At 40.1% G+C, this 24,426-nt stretch overlaps 1 protein-coding gene across 1 annotated transcript in view; it reads left to right on the top strand.

Annotated features, from left to right (window-relative positions):
* Positions 1–24,426, top strand: part of Ccdc6 (coiled-coil domain containing 6) — a 108,060-nt gene that overhangs the window by 51,364 nt on the left and 32,270 nt on the right. Inside the window, exon 2 of the mRNA XM_048338826.1 lies at positions 1,570–1,719. Within this exon, the coding sequence (XP_048194783.1) occupies positions 1,570–1,719 (150 nt within the window). The remainder of the gene's footprint in view (positions 1–1,569; positions 1,720–24,426) is intronic.

Raw genomic sequence — 24,426 nt, 5'->3', positions numbered from 1 at the left:
TTGAATTATGACTAACCTGTGTTAATTTATAGTGTCTGTGTTAATTTATAGTATGCCTGTTTTTGCCATTGAGCCATCTTGTTATTGTCATCTTGCCTTACCTCCAAAAAATTTCTAGTAGGGAAGGAAAGTTAAAAAACAAACTCCTATCATCTTCCCTCAGCTTTTGTAAAAACTCACTATCCACTGATTATTTGTAATTGTGTTTTAGTTCTTTAGTGTATTTCTTTCTGATAGCTCTGTCATGAACACTGTAACTCTTTTAAGTGTGTATCTGCATTGCTTTTTAAATGTTCTATCCACTGCTAAGAATATCCTAGACAGCTGGGAATATGGCCTAGTGGCAAAAGTGCTTGCTTCGTATACATGAAGCCCTGGGTTCGATTCCCCAGCACCATGTATGTAGAAAACGGCCAGAGGTGGTGCTGTGGCTCAAATGGCAGAGTGCTAGCCTTGAGCAAAGAGAAGCCAGGGACAGTGCTCAGGCCCTGAGTCCAAGGCCCAGGACTGGCAAAAAAAAAAAAGAAAGAAAGAAATATTGTAGACATATATAACTAGATATATTCTAGTTATTTCAAAATTAGGGAAACCATGGAGCCTGTGTTTCTTTGGGTCTGGCTTGCTTTGCTTAATATAATTTTTTCTGTGTATTTCCATTTCCTTACCAGTGGGGAAATGTCATTTTTTTCTGATGGAAACAGAATTCCATTGTGTATATATACCACATTTTCTTCATCCACTCATCTACTGAGGGGCACCTGGATTGTTTTCTTGTGCTTAGTTATGGTAAATAATGCTGTAATGAATATGGTTGTGTTGGTAGCTGTAGTATGGATTTGTTTATGTTCTTTTGGGTAAATGCTCAGGAGTGGCATTGCTGGGGAATGGTTCATCCAAACCCTTTCATTGCTATCCTAAGGAAGTGACGCATTTTTACTTTTAAAGGGGTTGAACCTCTCTTTAAAAAAAAAACAAAAGTGGGCTGGGAATATGGCCTAGTGGCAAGAATTCTTGCCTCGGATACCTGAAGCCCAGGGTTCGATTCCCCAGCACCACATATATAGAAAATGACCAGAAGTGGCACTGTGGCTTAAGTGGCAGAGTGCTAGCCTTGAGCAAGGAGAAGCCAGGGACAGTGCTCAGGCCCTGACTCCAAGCGCCAGAACTGGCCAAAAAAAAAAAGCCTCCATTTTTAAAATGTGAGCCTTTAAGAGGTATGATGTGCAAAGTTTTCAGCAATCAGTGCACGTACGAAGGGTCCAGCCTGTGTTGTAATGATTGGTTTGGGGGTGCTTTATAAAAACTGCAGTACAGCCTGCACTAATTTAATATATTACTCTGGAAAGGACTGTACACAGTACAAAGAGACCCTGTTACCAAAGGGTCTCTTTCAAATCCGTAGGGAGTTCCTCTGTTTTGTGCTTTTTGGGGTGTGGTGGGTTCATGGTTAACAAATGGAGCTCTAATTAAAATAGGCACCCTGTTTGGGAATTAGAATTATTACAATTAGCAAATTTCCTGTTTTCTTACTGTGTTTTTTTTGTTCTGTTCTCTTTTGTTTTAAAACAGCAAGCCAGGGCTGAGCAGGAAGAAGAATTCATCAGCAACACTTTATTCAAGAAGATTCAGGCTTTGCAGAAAGAGAAAGAAACCCTTGCTGTAAATTATGAGAAAGAAGAAGAATTTCTCACTAATGAGCTCTCCAGAAAATTGATGCAGGTAAATTATCTTTCTATCCTCTCCTCTTCCCCAGCTTCCTTCCTCTCTAGGAACAAGAGACTTTGATAGAGCACTTTGCCTGAAATATTTGCTGATGAGGTTGTAGTTAAAATTCCCTGGAGTCTAAAAATACCAGGTTGAGGATGGCAGAGATGTGAGCCTCCATACCAGTTCCACAGTTCACCTGCTTAGGAAAGGGAAGATTTCTGTGCCCTGAGCATTTCAAAAACCTCCAAAACTTCACTCTGAAACTTTTTGTTTATTCATGCTCAGAAGCATGGAGTCATAACACAGGCATTGCTGTGTGTAACATTTTCGAAATGGGATTTTGAAGGAGATTAACGCCAGATATAAGATTTCCTTTTCCTTTAATGTTCATTATGGATGCACATGCTCTTTGATATTACGAAGTGGGTCTTTCATACTAAAATATGAGGACAGAGTGAAATGTCTTCAGGAAAGTTATTTGAAATTACATATAACGATGTTCAAATGGGAAATAAGTTATTGAACAAATACCACTCTGCTGCACAATTTAGTGCTAATCACAGTAATACATAAGAGACACAGGACAACTTAGAGGATTTTATTTTTCTTGTTATATAAACATATTAACTTCCTTTATTTTCAAAATCTAATAAAGTAACCCAACATTTTCATGGGAAATGGTAGATTAATCAGTATGAACTTGGGAATATAAAAGATAAATGGGTTTTTGTTTATTAACACAGCATGTCCAAAATAGGGAGAAGGTATTAAAATTATCACTGGAATGACATTGTCCATTTATCCTCAGATGTCTTTGAAACAACCCAATGTATTTTCTATTCACCTACTGCCAACAAGATCATTCATTAATCAAATTGAAGTATGTGTTCTAGTAGGATTATAAAAAGATATTTGAGACTTTTTAACATTTTTCCTAAACTCTTAACATTCCCACATAGACCCTGCAGACCCTTTGCTTACTTGAAGCTTTGGTATATAAAAACATTGATGTTAAGACCATATGATGGCCCATGAAACTTTTAGCCATCTTTTCTCATTTTTCTTCCTAATTATTGTGTTTTAATACTGTTGTAATCTTGCACAAAATTTGATTTATATAGTAGCGGTTAATAAGTGAAGAATAGACATTAACACAATATCATTAAGCAAAAATTCATAGCACACTGTGTGTGTGTGTGTTTGTGTGTGTGTGTGTGTGTGTGTTAACAGGGTTTGAATTTAGGGCTTCATACTTGCTAGAGAGTTACTGTGCTGCTTGAGCCACGTTTCCTGACCCATAAGAAATATTTTGCACTGTAACTTTTTATTACTTTGCATTGTGATATAGAAGAAAGGAGATGGTTACTTTATCTTTCAATATATCTCACAGTGGCAGTAAGAGGGCTTTTTCTACATAGTGCTTTTGAACCAGAGTTGAGTCCCCTTCTTAACAGTCCAAGAAACATTTTTTCCCCCTCTCTTTTTTTTTTTTCTTGGCCAGTCCTGGGGCTTGAACTCAGGGTCTGAGCACTGTTCCTGGCTTCTTTTTGCTCAAGGCTAGCACTCTGCCACTTGAGCCACAGCTCCACTTGCGGCCATTTTCTATATATGTGGTGCTGGGGAATCGAACCCAAGGCTTCATGTATGTGAGACAAGCTCTCTTGCCACTAGGCCATATTCCCAGCCCCTTTCCCCCTCTCTTGAACTTGACGTTGTTCTTAGTAATTGAGGGTCTATGACCACAGCATCTGATAAAGCAGCCAAAACTTAGTCTATTTTCCTTTTTCTCCATGAAGAGTCATCTCCAGGGTGGGTGGTTGTGTGGGTTAGAATTGGCCTCATATTCAATTATAACTTACTTTCCAAGGTCACTGATGCTCCATAAAACAAAAAACTGAAAAGGAATGAAAATTTAAGAGCCATAAACAATAAAGTTAGTGATAGGAAAAATACTGGGCATAACAACACTTGAATTTAAATTTTCTTTTTTTTGCTCAAGGCTAGCACTCTGCCACTTGAGCCACAGCGCCACTTCTGGCCGTTTTCTGTATACGTGGTGCTGGGGAATTGAACCCAGGGCCTCATGTATACGAGGCAAGCACTCTTGCCACTAGGCCATATCCCCAGCCCAAATTTAAAATTTTAGACTCTTGAGTATCCTATAAATAGCAAGATTGTGGAGATTATTTTTCAATAGTTCTTGTACCTTAAAAAAGTTTTACTTGACCAGAAGAAATCATAGATTAGAAACTTGCACCCATTTTCCTCACATTGTCTTTCTTTCTAAAGGGAATGAGTAGTATACAACTTTTTTTTTATTATTATTATTTTTTTTTGGCCAGTCCTGGGCCTTGGACTCAGGGCCTGAGCACTGTCCCTGGCTTCTTCCCGCTCAAGGCTAGCACTCCGCCACTTGAGCCACAGCGCCGCTTCTGGCCGTTTTCTGTATATGTGGTGCTGGGGAATCGAACCTAGGGCCTCGTGTATCCGAGGCAGGCACTCTTGCCACTAGGCTATATCCCCAGCCCAGTAGTATACAACTTAATAGCATAATAAACTGTTTTTGCCCAAAGCAGTACATAATTCATTTGTCCATAGTCTGTGAAGACTGTGGAGTTCTAGTTGGGTCTGTAGCTTGCTGGTAACCCAGCTTTTGTAGCATCTGGATGTGTGAATGATTAGCATGTCTCCAAGACGTCTCATGAATCTCAGCATGCTTTTTAGGCTCTTGATTTGTTTGCTGATTAAATATTTTATGTTTTTGTTTAAATATACATAAGAAAAATTTACTGTTTAAATCATTTTTGAGAATATAACTCAGTGGCATTAAATACATTCACATCATTTTGCAACCATAGCCACCAACCAACATCAGAACATTGTCTAGCTGAAACTCTGACCCACTAAATAATAAAGGGCCTAATCCCTTCTACTTGTTCTTAAACTTCAGAAAGGAGATGGATAACAAATTTCTGGATTATGGGGCTGGAAATATGGCCTAGTGGCAAGAGTGCTTGCCTCGTATACAAGAAGCCCTGAGTTCGATTCCCCAGCACCACATATATACAAAAAGGCCAGAAGTGGTGCTGTGGCTCAAGTGGCAGAGTGCTAGTCTTGAGCAAAAAGAAGCCAGGTGCAGTGCTCTGGCCCTGAGATCAAGCCCCTAGGACTGGCAATAAATAAATAAATAAATAAATAAATAAATAAATAAATAAATAAATAAATAAATAAATTCTGGATTATGTCAGTTCTGTGGCATGATAAATTCACTTTAGACACCAAACATCATAACATACCCATTTAATAATCATCCAAGAACCAACTGTCCATTGTTGGATCTCAGAGCTGCAGGGAGAAGGGATCTGAGGCATTTGATACTCGCCCCCTGGCTTCCCATAGGCATTTCCTTCCCAGTTTCCACCAGTCCTTTGTTAAAGACCCATTTTTTCTGCCACCTAGCATGGAATCACTATCCATGTGGAAGATTTTTAGACAGACCAGTAGACTTTTTCCAACTCTTATAATTTACTATAGTATGATTTTCTCTAGGTATTTGCTTCTGGATAAGATTTTTAATCAAAAGCTTTTTATGAGAAAGCATAATTACTGATCATGCCTAACATTTTTCACCCAAGGGCCCCTGAAAGTCTATTAATAGAAGAAATTTGGGTGGTTTTTTTTTTTTTTTGGTCAACTTGCTTTGGTTCTTATCTCTGATAGTGACTGCTCATTGCTTTTATGTGCATTTCAGAGATTCTTTGATCCTGAGGACAAAAATGAGAATATTGCTTTTTGTTTCATCCTGTCTTCCCTGGAAAACAGATGGTTTGTCTTTAAAAGCAAGGACATCCTTGCTGCAAAGTCACGTTTGGGGAAGATAGCATAACTACCTCAAATGTGCTAAAACAAACAATGCACACAAGAGAGTACACTGCTTTTCTTCCTTGATTCTCTGTGGATCCAGTATGGAAGTACAAACTTATATCCATTTTGTGAAAACTCTTATATGAAAAATGTGCATCTTTCTAAGCCCAGACTGTGGGATTAACTACTTGATTGGTGAGATGTTCTTTTAAAAAGAACCCTCTAAATATTTTTGGCAGGTCCAGCACAAACTTGTATCAGGACTGAATTCTGCTGTTATGAACAAACTCTTGACTGGAATTTTATATATAGCATGTATGTTAGAAAATTGTCTAAAACATGGTTAGTAGTAACTACACTTAAATTCTGAGATGACAAGTTATGCTAAGTTTTTGACTCCTTATCCTTCCGATTTTATAAAACAATGCATATTACTTTTTGTTAGAAAATGTCTTCTATAGTCTAGAGGTATGGCTCCAGTGGTAGTATGCCATCAGTGAGCAAACAAGGTAAGATCAAGGCCCTGAGTTCAAACCTTGACGATGGTGGTAAAAATATATTTTTAAGAAAGTGGATTAAAATATTCAGCTACTTGGTTGTATTTACCTTTTGAAACCTTCAGTGTCTCTGAATTTTTATGATATCCTGCTATAATTATCTCTTTGCCGTGGGGTTGGTGCACTCACTGAGTGGTGTTAGGCTTAGATAGAGTTCAGCTTAGATAGAAGATTCTCCACTGCCCATATTGTTAATGATCCGAATGCTGTATGTGATTGACACCACTGGGTCACTATTGTCAGTTTTTTATTTATTCCTAATTTCCCTGATTGTTAACCACTAATCATCAGTGCCAACAGTGATGTCAGTGCTAATATTGATAATGGTTTTAACTGCTTTACATTTATGTTTGTCTTTGCCTCTTTGCATTGTGATCCAACTTTCAGATTTCAGACTTTAATATCCTTATATTTATTTTGTGTGTATGTGTGCATATGCACCATTATTAGGGCTTGAGCTCAGGTCTGAGTGCTGTCGCTTAGCTTTTTTATTCCATGCTGATGCTCTACCACTTGAACCATACCTCTAGTTCTGGCTTTTTGGTGGTTAGTTGAAGTTAAGAATGTCAGAGACTTTCCTGCTCAGATTGGCTTGAACTTAGATCCTCAGATCCCAGCCTCCCAAGTAGATAGGCTTATAGACGCAAGCCTCCAGTGCTAGGCTCAGACTCTTTAATTTTTTAAGATCAGAAATATGTTTGCAGTATTATACCTTTGATCCTCATTTAAAATAGGATCTGGCTTTCTTATAATAATATCATTATAACTGTACTTGAAATTTTCATGTCCATATCCTAATACTTAAGACGAAGAGGTTTTTTTGATCTTTTTAAAGGTGTCATGGCTTTTTTGTATCATTGAAATGTCCCTGGAGTTAGAATGCCTTCTGGACCTTCTAGCATCTATAGAGTGAAGACACATAGAAGAAAGGAAGAAAATTGTAGGCAAAACTCCTGAAGCTACTATACCAAAAGAATGGTTGCTGAGTATTTCAGAAGGATATCACGTACAACTACATTTTTCTTTCATTTACAGAGCAATAAAACTGGAAAGAATTTCCTATGTCCACTTGTGTCTGTTCATCTAGACGGAAGGCTTACCACTCTGTTGGCCATCTCCCTTTCCTTCCCAGAGAAATAATTTCTTTTTCCTCTCAATTCGATTGAATGGATTCCTCCCCCCCTAGTTTATTTTCCCCTAACCTCAGGAGAACTGTTTCTGTGAGTAACATGAAGTACCTATAGACGTTAGAAGTAAGTACAGATACCCAGGTGCCTTCTTTTCAAACTTGTTCACCAGGATTTAAGGCTCCTTCCTGCCATTACCACTAAGATGGTAATGAAATCATTTTGTTTGTGCAGGCAGCAAAGTTACATGTCAGGGTGATAAATAATGTATGAAATGCTCTTTTGCTGATTTTAAGGGCACCAAGGTTACCATCACCCTTGCATCTATTTAGATGAAAACTTAGGGATAAGAGAAGAGACTTCAAAATATGTTTTTCATTAAAGTTGTTAGATCTGTGGCCATCTTGGCTGGTAGTTTTGCAGAGCTATTAATAGTGGTGAGAGAAATGTACTGTAACTTACAATAGCTTTCAAAACAATTGGAACAGTCTTTTTTTCCTCCTTTTGGTGTCGTTCTTAGGTTTCTGAAGCTCAGGTTTGTCTGATCGTTTCTTTCCATGGAGTGAGAAGTTTATATGTTGAATTCACAATATATCAAGGAGCTGCCAAGTTTTTCTTTTCTGTGTGTGTGTGTGTTGTCCTGGGGCTTGATTTCAGGGCCTGCTGCGTGCTTTTGTGTTCAAGGCCACTTTGTGTGCTCTGCCACTTGAGCCACAGTTCCACTCTACACTTCTTTTGGTGATTAACTGGAGATAAAAGCCACACAAACTTTTTTGCCTGGGTTGGCTTTCCACGGGCTCCTTAGCTCTCAGCCTCCTGAGGACCTAGGATTAAAGGTGTGAGCCACTGGCGCCTGGCTGCTGCCAAGTTGTTTTAAAATGCATTATAAATGCTGCAAACGCCAGTGGCTTATGTATGAATCTGCTAACCAAGAATTCTGCTGGGGCTGGGAATATGGCCTAGTGGCAAGAGCGCTTGCCTCCTACACATGAAGCTCTCAGTTCGATTCCCACCACATATATGGAAAACGGCCAGAAGGGGCGCTGTGGCTCAGGTGGCAGTGCTAGCCTTGAGCGGGAAGAAGCCAGGGATGGTGCTCAGGCCCTGAGTCCAAGGCCCAGGACTGGCCAAAAAAAAAAAAAAAGAATTCTGCTAAACAAGAAGCTTTTAGTGTAACCTAATTTGTGTTACCCTTAGAAACAAAAGCGAATTTGAAGTAGCTCTTAAGCAGCTGCTGAGTTTCTTATAAAGTGTGTGTGTGTATGTATACACCTTTATTAACCTTATTAATAGAATTGATATGCTAAGCACCAATTATAAAATAATGTAAGAACAGAATGAAAGGGCTCAGAAGTTTTCTATACTGACCACATAAACATAAAATGTGAGAAAAAGCAAATAGTAGCAAAGTAAAGGTAGAAAGTAAGATTTAAATGAGGTTGTAGGTAAAGGTTTGCTTTTTTTATGGGAGTAGGTAAGGTAGGAAGCATTGTTATTTGTAGTTGGAAATGCTAGTCATATATATTGACCTGGCCCCACAGTATTAGAAACACTAAAAATATTTAATTTTTTTCAGTTAAGAGTGTTGCTCTAATATTACATTTTATTTCTGAAACAGTTGACAATCAGCCCAGTCAGTAGTGATACCCATAACATATTTATATCTTCCTGCTAGCTGTCTTCACCTTCACCTTCTTTTTTCCCTCTTTATTACAAACGAGTTAATAACTAGGGAGGAAAGATAGGACCTTTTACTTTAATTCTCCTAAGATCTTGATATAGAATGAATCCTTTGGGCTAAGTGCACTTTATATTCCCGAGAAGACACTGCAGGTATTAGGATAGGGATTTTCAATGCTTCAGGCAGACTCTAGAGCCTAAAGGACTTTATTTTTTTTGTGCCACTTGTAGGATTTGAATTCAGGACTTTGTGTTCTTGCTTGACTTTTTTGCTCAAATGTGGGCACTTAACCACTTGAGCTGTACTTTTACTTCCCTAAAGGACTTTCTAATATTATTGTTATTATTATTATCATCATCATCATCATCATTTTTGAGTAGTTGTACAAAGGTGTTTCAATTCAATATGTCAACTTATGAAATCAGTGTTATCACATTTCATCATTCTCATATCTTCCAGCCCCACCTGTTATTTATCATCCCCAACTCTTCAATATTCCTACTTCCATTTCACATATGTACATTGAATACTGTGACTGCATTTACCCACCCTTTCTCTTCATCCATCCCCTCCCCCCTCCCTTTGACTCAGTCACCCTGATACCCCAAGTTCTATCTTCTTGGTATTCATTTGTTAGACTTACTGTTTAAAGAAGTTACAACATTGGAATTCTCCACAGCATATGCCATTAATATGCTTGTGTATAAATATATGTGATTTATATACATATCTATGTTTACATATAAATATTTATAAATGAGATCTAACACATGTGAGAGAAAACATGCATCCTTTGTCTCTTGGAGTCTGACTTACTTCACCTAAAGTAATTTTTTCCAGGTCCATTCATTTCTCTGTTATGATGTATTAGCATTCTTCCTAATGGATGAATTATATATATCTTGTGTTTTCTTGACCAGTTTGCCCATTGAAGGGCACCTATGCTATTTCCATAACTTGGCTGTGGTGAATAGTTTAGCAGTGAGTTGGGATATGCAAAAGTGCATGCAGCATTTCCCTCCATCCCTCCCTTTCTCTGCCCTCTTTCTTCTCTTTTTTTTTTTTTTTAAATGATGCCTTTAGTAGACATCAACATGTGTTGTTGGAAATCCTGGAATCTCTAATTTAGTCCCTTAGGTACCCTGAGGAGGTGGGAAGCTTGAACCCTCCCTGAAGATGACCTGGTCAGATATGAGTGCTAAAGTCTAAATTTTGAAAATGCTGACAAGGAACCAAAATAAGAAACAATTAATGTTCTAGAAAGACCTCACTATATTTTCCCTTCCCCAAAAGTTCTATGTGGCTATTTTGTTTTTTGTTTTTGTTATTGCCAGTCCTGGAGTTTGAACTCAGGGCCTGAGCACTGTCCCTGGCTTCTTTTTTGCTCAAGGCCAGCACTCTACCACTTGAGCCACAGAGCTGGTTTTTTATTATGTGGTGCTGAAGAATCGAACTCAGGGCTTCATGCATGCTAGGCAAGCACTCTACTGCTAAGCCACATCTCCAGCCCCTCTATGTGTCTTTAAATTCAGACAAACCTCAATCAAGACAAACAAAAACTAGACAAAATGCTTTTGTATTTTCATTGAATGCCAGACACCAATGGCTCAGATCTGTAATATTAGCTGTTTGGGAGGCTGAGATCTAAGGTTTGGTGTTTGAAGCCAGCCATGGCAGAAAAGTCTGTGGGACTCTTATCTCTAATTAATTAACTGTTAAATAGATGGAAGTGGAGTTGTGACTCAAGGGCTAAAATACCATCCTTGAGTGAAAAAGCTAAAGGACAATGCCCAGGCCCCGAATTCAAGCCTCAATACATCCCCACCCCACCCCCCAGCCCCCAAATACACACACACACACACACACACACACACACACACACACGCACACACACACACACATATAAGACATTAGAGAACTCTAGATCTTGCACCAATAGTTGGAGAAAGGAGACTCCAACACTCAAAGCTGCTTTTATTTTCAAGGGCATTTGAAGTTTCTTGAGCAACAGCTCAGATGTGCTTCTGTGATAGTTGCATGAGGCTGAGGCTACAGAAGTCAAAGAGGGCTGGCCAAAGTTGGGGTTGATAATTACCCTCTTACTTGAAGCTGGAATCCCAAAGCATTACAGCCTCAGGATTAAAGTAAACGAGTTTCATATGAACTGCATGAACCACAGATTTAAGCTTTGATTCTGGATTAAGGTAGACTCAGAGTACTTGGCTGAAGAAAACAGAATTTTCTGGAGCTAGATACTATCATTCTAGGCCACAAGTTCTATTAATAAAAATTTAAATGCAGTAACAACCCAAAGACAGCCAGGCACAAAAAGTTAAGCAATTCTTTGAGTATAAATGAATAGAAATAACAAAACAAAAATGGATTTTTTAAGATACTCCAAATATCAGAATTATAAAGCTTAGCTATAAACCAGCTATGAAAGAAATAAAACCTAAGCTTGTAATTCTTTGCCAGAAATCCAGGTGTCTTTTCTTTTGATGATTCAAAGGGTAAATGAAAAACTTACAAATAATGATGTCACAGTGCATTTGAAATTTAGGTTATATGGATAATTTCTTAGAAAAACAACTTTTCGACAGTTGGCTGACGAAGAAGAAAATGTGAACAATTGAATCAGTGGTCAGAGCCTTCATAAAAAAGGAATTTGAAGTTCAAATAGCTTCACTGAAAGCACTCAATGATTAAATAATTTCAATCTTCCATGAACTCTAACGGAAAAAAGTAAGGGTAATGTAACCTCATATTGCAATCTCGATCTTGAGCAAAAACCTAGATAAAAGTAAAATGAAGTTAGCAGCACATTAGAAGGGTAATGTGCCTTGAATGTGTTAGGTTCATATAAGGAATACAAAATTGGTTTAACAATGAAATATCAGTAAGCATAGTCGCACATACAGAATTTTTTTAAAAGTCAGTAGATGGAAAAATTTATATATGATGGAATCTTTTTAAATATAGCAATTTGTGAAAAAAATTCTTAGTGAATCAAGAATGGAATTTAAATCCAGTAAGTGTTTGTAAAAAGCCTAATCAGAAACTGGAACCAAGTAACTTGACAGAATAGTTGGGATTGGTAGAGATGAGGGAGAGTGATAGGGGTGACACTGATCAAGATGCATTATGCCCATAAGCAGACATATTGAGTTGAATGTCCTTTGTAAAACTACTTAATGGTGACAAAAGTTGAATTAAAAGGTAGCCTGAGCAAACATTTGTGTTTATGACAAGTTAACTTTCCCTTTAAATTCTAAAAGAAGGCAGGATGCCTGCTACACTACTATATTGATTTTTGTTACAGATTCCAAGGCAATACAAAAAGGCAAGCAAATGGTAAATGATACAATGATTGAAAGGAGAATTATGATTGTCACTTGTTTGTGATTATGTAGGTGGAAAATGTCTACAATCTACCAACAAATCATTATAATCAAGAGTGTTTTCACACACACACACACACACACATATACACACACACACAGTATTGCTGTATACCAGCAACGGCATTTAAGTATGAAAATGAAAAGGTAGCATCCCAAAACTAAGAAAAGTTAGTAAGCACTGCATAGAAGTATAGATTAACTGTTAAAGGTGCAGGAGCAATGAAATTTTAAATAATTTCTGTTACAATGGCAGTATTAGAGCAGAATCTTTAAAAGAGGAAGCTGGCCTTGTGGATTTCTAAAGGAGGACTATTTTTGTCAGAGGCAACAAGAGAGGCCCTGTGTGGAGTTGTGACTGTCATGTAGGAGGAACAATGGTGAAGTCAGGGTGGTTGGAGTGAGGTCCTGGGAAGAGGTTTGAGGACTTTGGTTTTCACTGCTGTGGAAGGATAGTGAGCAGTGAAATAGCCTGCGTGGCTCTTAGCATGATTGCTTTGGTTATCAGTTATGAAGAGATTTGGGTGCAGTAGGGGCAACATGGCAACAAGGACACATAGGAATGACTAATTTGCAATCCCTGCCAAAAGGTGGAGAGGACTGTTTCAGGATGGCAGCAGAGAAGATGGGGACCATGAGATTCTGGGTGTATTGGAAAGAAGTTGCCTATAAGATTTGTCCATCAATTAAGAGTGAATGTGAGGAGAGAAGTGGAAGAGACTTAGAGGTTTAGGCTTCAATGACTGGAAAGAGTAGTTTACTCCCTTTAAGGTGTTAAAAAGCCCTAAGTTGAGTAGGCTTTAGTAGGAAGGTCAAAAGATGAGTTGATGTGTCTAGATGTCAAATGGAAAAAACAGATGGATAAAAAGATAGTTGTCACTAGAACTTATTTATTGCTATGGAAATCAATGCTGTCAACCCATGGGATGTGTCTAGAGAAGAAGGCCCATGTCATACCATAGGAAATTATGTAAAGAGGATGCAAATATAAGCCACAGAGTAAGAGATGGTCTTTCCAACACATGTAAACCACCATAGTACTATAAATCAGTCAGAAAAATGGACAAGTCAGAGGCAAAACAAAGTAGAAGTCATGAACAGACTGCTTCCCTTAAGCGGATGACCAAATGGCTAAAAAAGAAGCAAGAAGGTGTATAACTTGATTATAGTAATCAGGAAAGGTGATTTAATCCAACAGAATACTAACAAATTCAAATGCACTGCTGGTAAAGCATGAAAATTGTTGCAACTACTCTGAAAATGAGTTGCATTCATTACCTAATTAAGTTAGAAATATTCATTCTTTATGACCCAGCATTTCCTCTCTGGAGTGTATATCATACTTTGTGCATATGTACACCAGATGTGTAGAGGTTCTCTATCCCCTTGATCGTGAAATCCAAAATTAGAAATGGTCCAGTGCCTGTCATCAATTGGAGAAGATAATTTGTGGCATACTCATTCAATTGAAAGTCATAAAGGAGTAAAAATACAAGTCACAGTTTCACTTAAAAAAAGCTAGATTAAAAAAGAAACAAAGCCAAGCAAAACTATTTGTAAATAAATATAAAGTCAGTAGAAAAATTAGGAGAAAAGATTCAGGATGTTGGTTTGTCTTTTGGGGTCTGAATGGACTGTATTCAGGATGAGACTTTGAGGAGCTGGTATGTTGTATTTCATAATTTGGGCGATAGTTACTTGAGAGGATTTGTAGTGTACGCTCCATTTTGCAACCTCTTTAACACTTTATTAAGTCTGTATAATTTAACTTCTTCATCCTAATGCTCATATTCATTCGTTACAGACTTGTCAGCTTCTTCAGTGATGTCCTTCTACTTAGTTATTTTGCTCAGCCTGAGGTTTCATCTAGGACGAACAGTCTATGTGACATGCATCATGACATCATTTATCTAGTCAGTATTTGCATTAACAATGCTATAAAAGACACTGAAATAGAACAGTCTATCCTGGTCTTAGCTCTTCCTAGAGCTTGCTGTCGTGAACGAGTAATTGTGAGTACACTCGGGTGTTTTCTGAGGGTGGCAGCAGACACCAAAGATATGGAGAAAGGCTTTGAAGCTAGAGACCACAGTAATAACCCTGGACTAACTTACCCTTTGCCTGTGAGGCTTTGGGCTCGTTACCTAACCTCTCAAATGTGTGGCTTCCTTCCATATCTAATGCACGTGATAATAGTATCTGCTGTAGAGTTATGACTAAGTCAGTTGATGTATACAAAGTGCTCAAGACACGTGACACGCTGCATTTAGAAGTAACTGATGAAGAAGATAGGAAAAATGCCATGGAATAGACATTAAAATTCATGTGAAAAACAATGCTTGTCTCAGCTTGAGGAGGAGTGTGCCTTAAGCTCAGGGCATGTGGGAAGGCACTGGTGGAAGGCTTTTGAGCCATCTAGCAGTATCTTGAGAGGAGGGAACCAGGTCCTGTAGGCTGTGGCATAGCATGAGCAGGTATGGGGATTGAACTACCATTTCTTTAAGAGTGGGCTCCTGTGACTAGCAGGCATTGTCACAATTAAAGACCCCTAACCATAAGTATTTTGCCAGAATGATCATGACTTTTATTTTTTTTAGCAGTGTGTCTCTGGAAAAAGGAATGAGCTTTGTCTTCCAGGGCAGTTTCAACTACTCTCTGCCTAGACATTGTGCATTTTTTGCTGGCTTGGTGCCTAAAGTCATTTATGTTTGCAAACCTTGGACTGTCTACTTGGACCACCGGAAGAAAGCTTGGCATAGGGACTTAAATGCTATTCCAATGACTTTGGATCTAGTCTGTATGTAGTAGTGAGGCACTTTGAGGCTTTGAGTAGGGCTTTGTAGTACTAGGGTTTTTCTGCTGGGATGACCTGTGGCAGAGCTGGGGATCCACTTGTATTCTTTATGAAGAGGAATAAAAGGCCTCAACTAGACTGGGCCAGAAGCACAGGAAGGAGAGGGTGTTTGACAGTTGTTATGGAGGCTGACTTCATGTAATTGATAACTGAAGAGATGGAAGGTGTTGAGCAAGAATAACAGTACCAGTCACAGCAGGAAGTGGGAATTAGAGTGGGCTCAAATCTGTGGTGATTCAGACATTTAGGTGGGAATCTGAGTTACTGCCCAGTAGAACAGTCAAAAAGTTGGTTCTTGAGAGTTGCTTGATATTTTGTGACATACCTTTTCACTTATATTAATAACCCAATCATTGTTTTTGGTGAGCCAGTGACTTAATGCATTTATTATGCAGGCTTTTACATGGTGCCATGCAGGCAGGCCCTGTTCTTAGTAGTCGTCGGTTAACCAAGAATGTTGGACATGGGACACTGGCATCGACTGGATAGTGCCAAAGTGGAGGCATCTTGGGTACGTTGTCAAGTTGTTTTAAGAAAGCTTGGTCCTGGGCCTGGCAGTCAGGTGGCTTACCTCACTTCATTAGGACTGGCTTGACAAGCCCCGACCCGCGGCATGTATACTTGGCAAACTTCCCTGTGTGTTGGATGGGAGGGCCGGCTCACCAGCCAGGTCTACATGTGCACCTGCAGTGGCTGTTGGCAGCGATTCTCCCATGTGAGTGATTTCAACACCGCTACCTGCCGGAGAGAATTTTGCTGAGAATGAAATGTCATTTGGTCCATATTTCTTAAATCTCTTATATAAGAGACCTGGCTCAGTGAGGAGGTCCCAGAAAGCCTTTATAAATTGTCATGACCATTATTTATAATAGACTGATTTTTTTTATGTCAGATTCACTTGTTTAAGATAAAATGAACGCCACACTTGCATTCTTTAGGGAGATAGGTATTTTGCTCTATGCCATCAGTGAATAAGAAAATGCTTATAGTATCTAGAATTCTAAAATAGTTGTTGTTGTTGTTGTTTGCCAGTCCTGGGGCTTGGACTCAAGGCCTGAGCACTGTTCCCTGGCTTCTTTTTTTGCTCAAGGCTATAACTCTGCCACTTGAGCCACAGTGCCTCTTCTGGCTATTTTCTGCATATGTGGTGCTGGAGAATTGAACTCAGGGCCTCGTGTATACGAGACAAACACTCTGCCACTAGGCCATATCCCCAGCCCCCTAAAATAGTTCTGTTTCACAGTTTTATCTTTGCTTGTGGCTTCTTTAGTTATATTACTTTTTTTTTCATACTAAAATCTAAGGATCAAACCTTTCTTTATGTGCCCCTAATACTAGGAAGATATCTGTTACATGTCATTCAAGTTGCACGGGATTTTTGTTGTTGTTAATGTTAACAATATATGACATAAATAAGGGTTTAAAATCTTTGAGATTGCTTTTATAAAAATAAACTGTACAAGAAATGTATCCAGTGCCTAACGTATGAAACTGTAAACTTTCTGTACATCAGTTTGATAATAAAAATTGGGAAAAAAAAGTATTATATAAAAACTCTTGATTTTGAAAAACTTTGTTTACGCATTCTTTATAAATATATATGGCAAACATATTTAGTTCAAGTATATTGATAGAATTTTCTTAGTTATTTGCTTCTTCGTTTGAAATTTTGTTTAGAATTTTTGACCTTATTGGAAGATTTAACAGTTCTTACAAGGCAGCTTAAGACCTTTCCCTAGAAATTTAAAATCAAGCCACACTGCAAATGAGCAACAGAGAAGAAAGTGGAATTTACTTTTGATAGTTTTTGTGGCTTGACTGGACCACTTTCATTGGAAAGTTATCCGATTTGAGTTTCTTAAGCTACATCTTCAAAATAAGCAAGTGGATTCAGGGTGTTGGTTAAAGCACTTTGGGGGCCAGATGGCTTGGATTTACATGGAACAGCGCTTGAGATCAAAAGCATCTTCAGTTCCAAGTTTTTCCTCCCTGGATTTGAGAATATTTGCATAAGCCTAATAAGATTATTTTTATTTTTTATTTTTTATTTTTTTAATTTATTTATTTATTAAACAAATTTTTTGACAAGGTGTTATGCAAAAGGGGTACAATTACATAGTAGGGCAGTTAGTACATTTCTTCTGCTATCTTACACCGTGTTTTTCTTTCCCTTCCCCAGGTCAGGTAGACATATATACAATACACAATGTACCAAGAACATATACAGTAGCCACGTGGCCTACGCCAAAGAAAATTTGCCTAGGTCTTTAAATGTAATGTCTACAATAGACAGTATGTCAACAGTAGTCTTATATGAACGTAATACAAAGCTTTTGAGCTATCCACTGAGAGGTCAATTTTTGACCTTTGTATGTTGAGTAGTTGTTTGGTTTTAGTTACATAATGTAGGGTTGCTGACCCAAACCTGTGGGAAATACCATTTGACAAGAGGTTTTTGGTTTCACAGACCTGGTCTCTGCTGTCTCCCCATCACCCCACCTTAACAGTCATATATCAGGGAGATCATGCCCCTTTGTTTTCTGTGTTCTAGGCTTGTCTCGCTCAACATTATTTGTTCAAGTTCTGACCATTTCCCTGCGAATAACAATATTTCACCATTCCTAATCGCTAGGTAGTATTCCATTGTGTATAGGTACCATATTTTTTGGATCCATTCATCTGTGGAGGGACATCTGGGTTGATTCCATATTTTGGCTATTGTGAATTGTGCAGCGATAAACATGGAAGTGCAAATGTCTTTTTGATATCTTGGGACCTGCTGTTCAGGATAGATACCTAGAAGTGGAATGGCTGGGTCATAGGGTAGGTCTGTATTGAGCTTTTTGAGGAACCTCCATACTGTTCTCCAAAGTGGTTGTACTAATTTGCACTCCTACCAACAATGGAGAAGGGTTCCTCTTTCCCCGTACCCCCTCCAGCATTTGTTGTTGCCTGAGTTCAGAGTATAGGCCATTGTAACTGGAGTGAGGTGGTATCTCAGGGTTGTTTTTATTTGCATTTCCTTTACTACCAGGGATGTTGAGCATTTCCTCATGTGTTTCTTTGCCATTTTTATATCTTCTCTTGTGAAGTCTCTCTTTAGCTCCTTTGCCCATTTCCTAATTGGTTTACTGGGCTTGGAGGGGCTTAGGTTTTTGAGTTCTCTGTAGATGACAGATATTAGGCCTTTGTCTGTTGCTGTGCTGGTAAATATCCTTTCCCATATCGTTGGCTGTCTTTCTGTTTTGGTGGCTATGTCCTTAGCTGTGCAGAAACTTTTTATTTTGTAGTAGTCCCATTTGTTGAGTCTCTCCCCTATTTGTTGTGCCCCTGCGAATCTATTCAGGAAGTTCCTTCCTGTGCCTATAAGTTCTAGCGTCTTTCCTACTCTGTCCTTCAGTAGTTTCGAGGACTCAGGAGGTCTGATATTGAGGTCCTTGATCCATTTTGAGTTGATCTTGGTGCATGGTGATAGGCTTGGATCTACTTTGAGTTTTCTGCATATGGCTGCCCAGTTCTCCCAGCACCAATAGTTGAAGAGGCTATGTTTATTCCCTTGTATGTCTTTAGCTCCTTTGTCGAATATCAGCTGACTGTAAGAGTGCGGTTTTATTTGAATTCTAATCCATTGGTCTTTCGATCTGTTTTTATACGAATACCAGGCTGTTTTTGTTATGATGGCTCTATAGTAGAGCTTGAAGTCTGGTATTGTGATACCTCCTGCACTGCTTTTTTTGCCTAGAATTGCTTTGGCTGTTCTAGGTCTTTTGCTGTTCCATATGAATTTATGGATTGCTTTCTCTATTTCAGTGAAGAGTGTAACTGGGATTTTGATAGGGATTGCATTGAATTTGTATAACTATTTGGGCAATATGGCCATTTTCACTATATTGATTCTGCCTACCCATGAGCATGGGAGGTCTTTCCATCTCCTTGTGTCTTCTTTGATTTCCCTTATTAGATTTTTATAGTTCTCATTAAATAGGTCCATCACGTCCTTGGTTAGGTTGATCCCTAGGTACTTTTTTTTTTTTTGAAAAGCTGCTGACTTTTGTGGATTGATTTTGTATCCTGCTATTTGCCAAAATGGTTTATTAGGTGTAGGAGTTTGGGAACTGAGTTTTTTGGGTCCTTCAGATATAAGATCATGTCATCTGCGAATAGGGATAGCTTGATTTCTTCCTTGCCGATGTGGATCCCTTTGATGTCCTCCTCTTACCTTATTGCTATGGCTAGGGATTCCAGCACTATGTTAAAAAGAAGTGGGGAGAGTGGGCATCCTTGTCTTGTTCCTGAGTTTAGGGGGAATGATTTAAGTTTCTCTCCATTTAATATGATGTTAGCAGTTGGTCTGTTGTATATGGCTTTTATTGTTTTGAGAAATGTTCCATCTATTCCTGTTCTCTCCAGAGCTTTTAATAAGTATGGATGTTGTATTTTGTCAAAGGCTTTTTGGGCATCGACTGAGATAGCAATGTGATTCTTGATTTTAGTTCTGTTTATGTGGTGAATTACATTGATTGGTTTACGGATGTTGAACCATCCTTGTGACTGTGGGATGAAGCCTACTTGGTCATGATGTATAATTTTCTTGATCAGTTTCTGGATCCTGTTAGCTAATAGTGATATTGGTCTGTAGTTCCCTTTTTTTGTTCGGACTTTGACTGGTTTGGGAATGAGTATGATATTAGCTTCATAGAATGAGTTTGGGATTTCTCCCTCTGTTTCTATTTTACCGAAGAGTTTGAGGAGTATTGGTATTAGCTCCTCACTAAAGGTTTTATAGAATTCATTGGTGAATCCATGTGGGCCTGGGCTTTTCTTTGTTGGGAGGTTCTTGATTACCCCCTGTATCTCGCTGTAAGTTATTGGTTTATTTAGTTGATTTCTTCTTGGTTCAGTTTGGGCAGGTTATACTTCTCTAATAATTGATCCATTTCTGTAAAATTATTGTTTTTTAGTGAGTAGACGTCCTGGAAATAGTTCCTTATGATTGTTTGAATATGGTGTGTACTTGTTATTTTTCTGGTGGAGTCCCTGATTTTACGTATATGAGTCTCTTCTCTTCTTTTTTTTGTAAGTCTTGAGAGGGGTCTGTCAATTTTATTTATTTTATCAAAGAACCAGCTTTTAGTCTTATTTATTTGTTGAATGGTCTTTCTATTTTCAATCAGATTTATCTCTTCTTTAATCTTTGTGATCTCTCTCCTCCTAGTCATTTTATATTCGATCATTTCTTGCTTCTGCAGTTGTTTTAGTTTCATCGTGAGGTTATTCACCTGCTCTGCTTCCATTCTTTTAATGTGAGTGCTGAGGGCAATGATCTTGCCCCTCAGTACTGCCTTAGCTGTGTCCCATAGGTTTCTTTGTGATGTATTTTCATTGTCATTGTGGCTTATGAATTCGTTGATTTCATCTTTAATTTGGTCTGTGGCCCAAGTGTTGGATAACAGTGTGGGGTTTAGCCTCCAAGAATGTGTATAGCCTTTGTGGTAACCGTTGTTATTGAGGGTTACCTTTAATCCACTGTGGTCAGATATAATACATAGGATGATGTCAATACTTTTGTATTTGCTGAGGTTCTTTGTGTGGGCTATGACATGGTCTATTTTGGAGTATGATCCATGGGCTGCTGAGAAGAAGGTGTATTGGGTCTCCGCAGGGTGGAAGATTCTGTATAGGTCTGTCAGATCCATTTGGGATATGGTGTTACTTAGGTCCTCAGCTCCCCTGCTAATCCTCTGGGTGTTGGATCTGTCTCTTGGAGAGAGTGGAGTATTAAAGTCACCCACTATGATTGTGTTTGGGTCTATCTTGTTCTGTAATTCTGTGAGAATTTGCTTGACATATGTAGGGCCTCTTTTGTTCAGTGAGTATACATTTATCACCGTGCTGTCTTGATTCTGGATTTTTCCTTGTATTAAAATGTAGTGACCTTCTTTGTCTTTTTGAGTTGATTTTAATGAAAAGTCCAGCTTGTCTGGGATCAGGATGGCTACTCCTGCCGTTTTGGTAGGTGCATTTGCTTGGAAGATCTTGCTCCATCCTTTCATTCGGAGCCTGTTTTTATCCCTTGCTGTAAGGTGGGTCTCTTGTAGACAACAGATGGCAACTTTTTGTTTGTGGATCCATTCTGTTCTGCCAGTCTGCTCCTCTTTATTGGAGAGTTTATACCGTTTATATTCAAAGAGATCAAGGATAAGAATGTTTTTTCTCCTTCCATTTTCTTGTTGGGCTGTTTTGTCTTTAGTGAGCTGTTCTTTCTGTTGGGCTCTGGCTATTGTAGTTTCTTTCTGTTTCTGTCTGTGTGTCCTGTACGATTTCTGTTGGGTGGGAGTCCCCTCTTAGAATTCGCTGAAGGGCTGGTTTTTTATTCACATACTCCTTTAGCTCCTCTTTGCTATGGAAAGATCTGGTTTTCCCCTCGAATATGAACTCCAGCTTCGCTGGATATTTTATTTTAGATTGGCAATTATTGGCCTGTAGGACCTGGATGGTGTTCTTCCATTCTCTTCGCATGTGGTAGGTTTGTGTGGAGATATCTGCTGTTATTCGGATCCTCTTCCCATTGTAATAAATTTCTTTCTTCGCTTTGGCTGCATTCAAAATTTGCTCTTTATTCTTGAGATCTGAAGTCTTGAATATTATGTGCCTTGGTGTGGCTTTTTTAGGATCTGGTCTGCCAGGTGTCCTATAGGCTTCGGTTACCTGGATGGGGTCCCTTGTGAGATTGGGGAAGTTTTCTGCAATCACTTTATTGATAATATTTTGAAGCCCTCTGCTCTGGTATTCGGCTCCTTCTATTCCAATTATGCGCAGATTATATCTCTTGTCTTTGTCCACTAGCTCCTGGATTAGTCTGCCCTGGAGCTTTACCGTTTCTTGGAGTGTGGTAATTTTCTGGTTCTTATCGGCTGCATCGTCATCCAAGAGAGAGATTCTGGCTTCCATATGGTCAATTCTTTGTGCTGCGGATTCAAGTCTGGAGTTTATGGATGTCAGAGAGCTATTTATGGTTGCCAGATCAGCCCTGATCATGGAAATTTCTTCCTTTAAAGAGTTGTATTTTAAATCTATTTTTTCATGCATTTCACTTCTCAGGATGGTAAGGTCTTCTTTTACAGAGGTTTGCACTGTATCCTTTTTTGCTTCCATTTCTTTCTTGGCTTCCTGGATGTTATTCGAGACTTCCACTCTGAACTCCTGTAATTGTTTTCTGATTTCGTTTTGGAGGCTTTCCATCATTTCTGCTAACATAACCTCAGTTGTTTTTTTATTCTCCATCTCCTCTTCAGTCGTGCTGCTTTTTGGAGCTGGCCAGTTGGCTTGCCCTTTGATGAAATTTGTTATATTTCTTTGTGATTTGCGCATCTGGAGATCTGAGTGTGTCTTCCCTGGTTTGGTTTTGTGCTGGTTCCCGCTAGTCCGTCAGTGGGAGCCTTGTGCCCTGGTGTCCTGGCTCTGGGTTTGAGTTTGGCTGTTGAACCTTACTGCCCAGTGGGTGAGTGTGCCGGTCTTGGTTGTTGCCAAGGTGGTCACCCTCACTGCACTTGGGGGTGGGTAGGTTCTGTTTCTTTCTCTGTGGGATAGTGTCCTGCCGCTGTGTTGTGCTGACCCTAGCGTGCCCCTGGTGGGGGTTTGCTGGTCGCTGATTCAGCGTGGTGTGGAAGCTTTTCTCTTCTTCTGTTCTTTTTTCCACTGGGTACCTTGGTCAGAGGAGCTCACCTCTCAGATTGAGAATTGCCGCCGAGAGGCGGCTTGCCCCCCTGTGCGGAGTGCGCCTACCGTGGGCGTTGCTGCTGGGGGGCCCTGCCCGCCTGTGTGGTACATGCCTATCAGATCAGGCGCTGCCATTGAGGGGCCCTGCCCACCTGTGTGGCGGGTGTTGCAGCTTGCCTGCTTGTGTGCTCCTGCAGGGGGTTGGGCAGACGATCCTCCTGCTGGAGGACTAGCACGCTGGCCCACGCTGGCCCTCTGGGAGGCACGTGGGTGTGCACTCTAGTGCTTTCTTTGGGGGCGTGTTGACCTGAGTTGTTGGAGAGTGCTTGTGCCCTCTCGCGAGTTTGCTGTGTGGGGCGGTATGGGTGGGCCCCGGTAGGATCAAGTGTCCGGGCGTGGGTTGGTGCCCACAGACTCTGCGCCTTCGCTGTGAGGGGGGGCGTGTGATCGGACCCAGATGTCCCTGCTGGGCTGGTATTGTACGGCGAGTCTGTGGTTGTTGTTCAAAAAGACCACAAGGACCAGGCGCCTCAGGTGGGGCTTCCAATGCCTACCAGACCCAGGGCCCCTGCTGGGGAGGGGGCAGGGCCAGTGTGGCCAGGTTTTTGCTCCTCTGCTGGGAGTTTGGGGGTGATGCCTTGGCGCAGCTCCTTTGTTCCCTCGGGGTAGGGAGGGAGCTCTAGCTTCTTTGTAGGTTTTGGGTCTCTGCTAGGGCTGGTCTCCCGTTTGTGGGGGGGGGGCAATGGGGAACTTACTGGTCCTGGATTGTGTGTGTGTTCTGCGTTGCTGTGGGCTTTTCGCGGCTGGGTGCCGGGGTGTGGTGATCGGTCGTTTGGTGGTCGGTTGTTTGGTGGTGGCGGTCCCAGCACTCCCCGTCTGCGCCGCCTGGTTCCTGGTTGCTTGTTCCCGCGCCGCCGTCTGTCTCTGTTGGTCTGAGTTCCGTCTGGGGTTCATGGAACTCCTGGCGTGACTTTTCGGCTGTTGCTTCTCTGGTGGCTGAAGGTCTGTGGCCCCACTTGCTGGCACTGGGTCCCCTTTCCCAGCCTGGCCCTGTTCGGTAATAAGATATTTTGGAGATGAGACTTAGGTCCATGAAATTCAGTTTATTAAAGTGTCATATACACCTTATGCCCACATAGCCTGAAAGCTGTTGTACTATGACCATCATGTGGTACTCAGATAGTTGCAGAACTTGGAGCATTTTGCCTTGGAGCATTTTGCCTGCCTGCCTGCCTGCCTTCCTCCCTCCCTCCCTCCCTCCCTCCCTCCCTCCCTCCCGCCCTTCCTTCCTTCCTCCTCCTTCTCCTTCTTCTTCCTCTCTCTCTCTCTCTCTCTGTCTCTCTCTCTTTCATTTGGCATGCTCTATTGTATTTACTTAAAAGAATTTCTACATTTTTTTCTTTGGGCACATAAACGCCATGATTATTCTTCCAGATCCCTACCCCCATGTCCGCCTCTTCTCTGGCTCATCTTAACCTTCATTTAATCATTTTGAGGATTTGAGGTATTTCTGTATTTT

Source organism: Perognathus longimembris, chromosome 2 (assembly GCF_023159225.1).
Source record: "Perognathus longimembris pacificus isolate PPM17 chromosome 2, ASM2315922v1, whole genome shotgun sequence".
NCBI classification, from domain to species: Eukaryota; Metazoa; Chordata; class Mammalia; order Rodentia; family Heteromyidae; genus Perognathus; species Perognathus longimembris.
The sequence above is the reverse complement of the archived record's forward strand: the minus strand, read 5'-3'. Positions and strand labels throughout refer to the sequence as shown.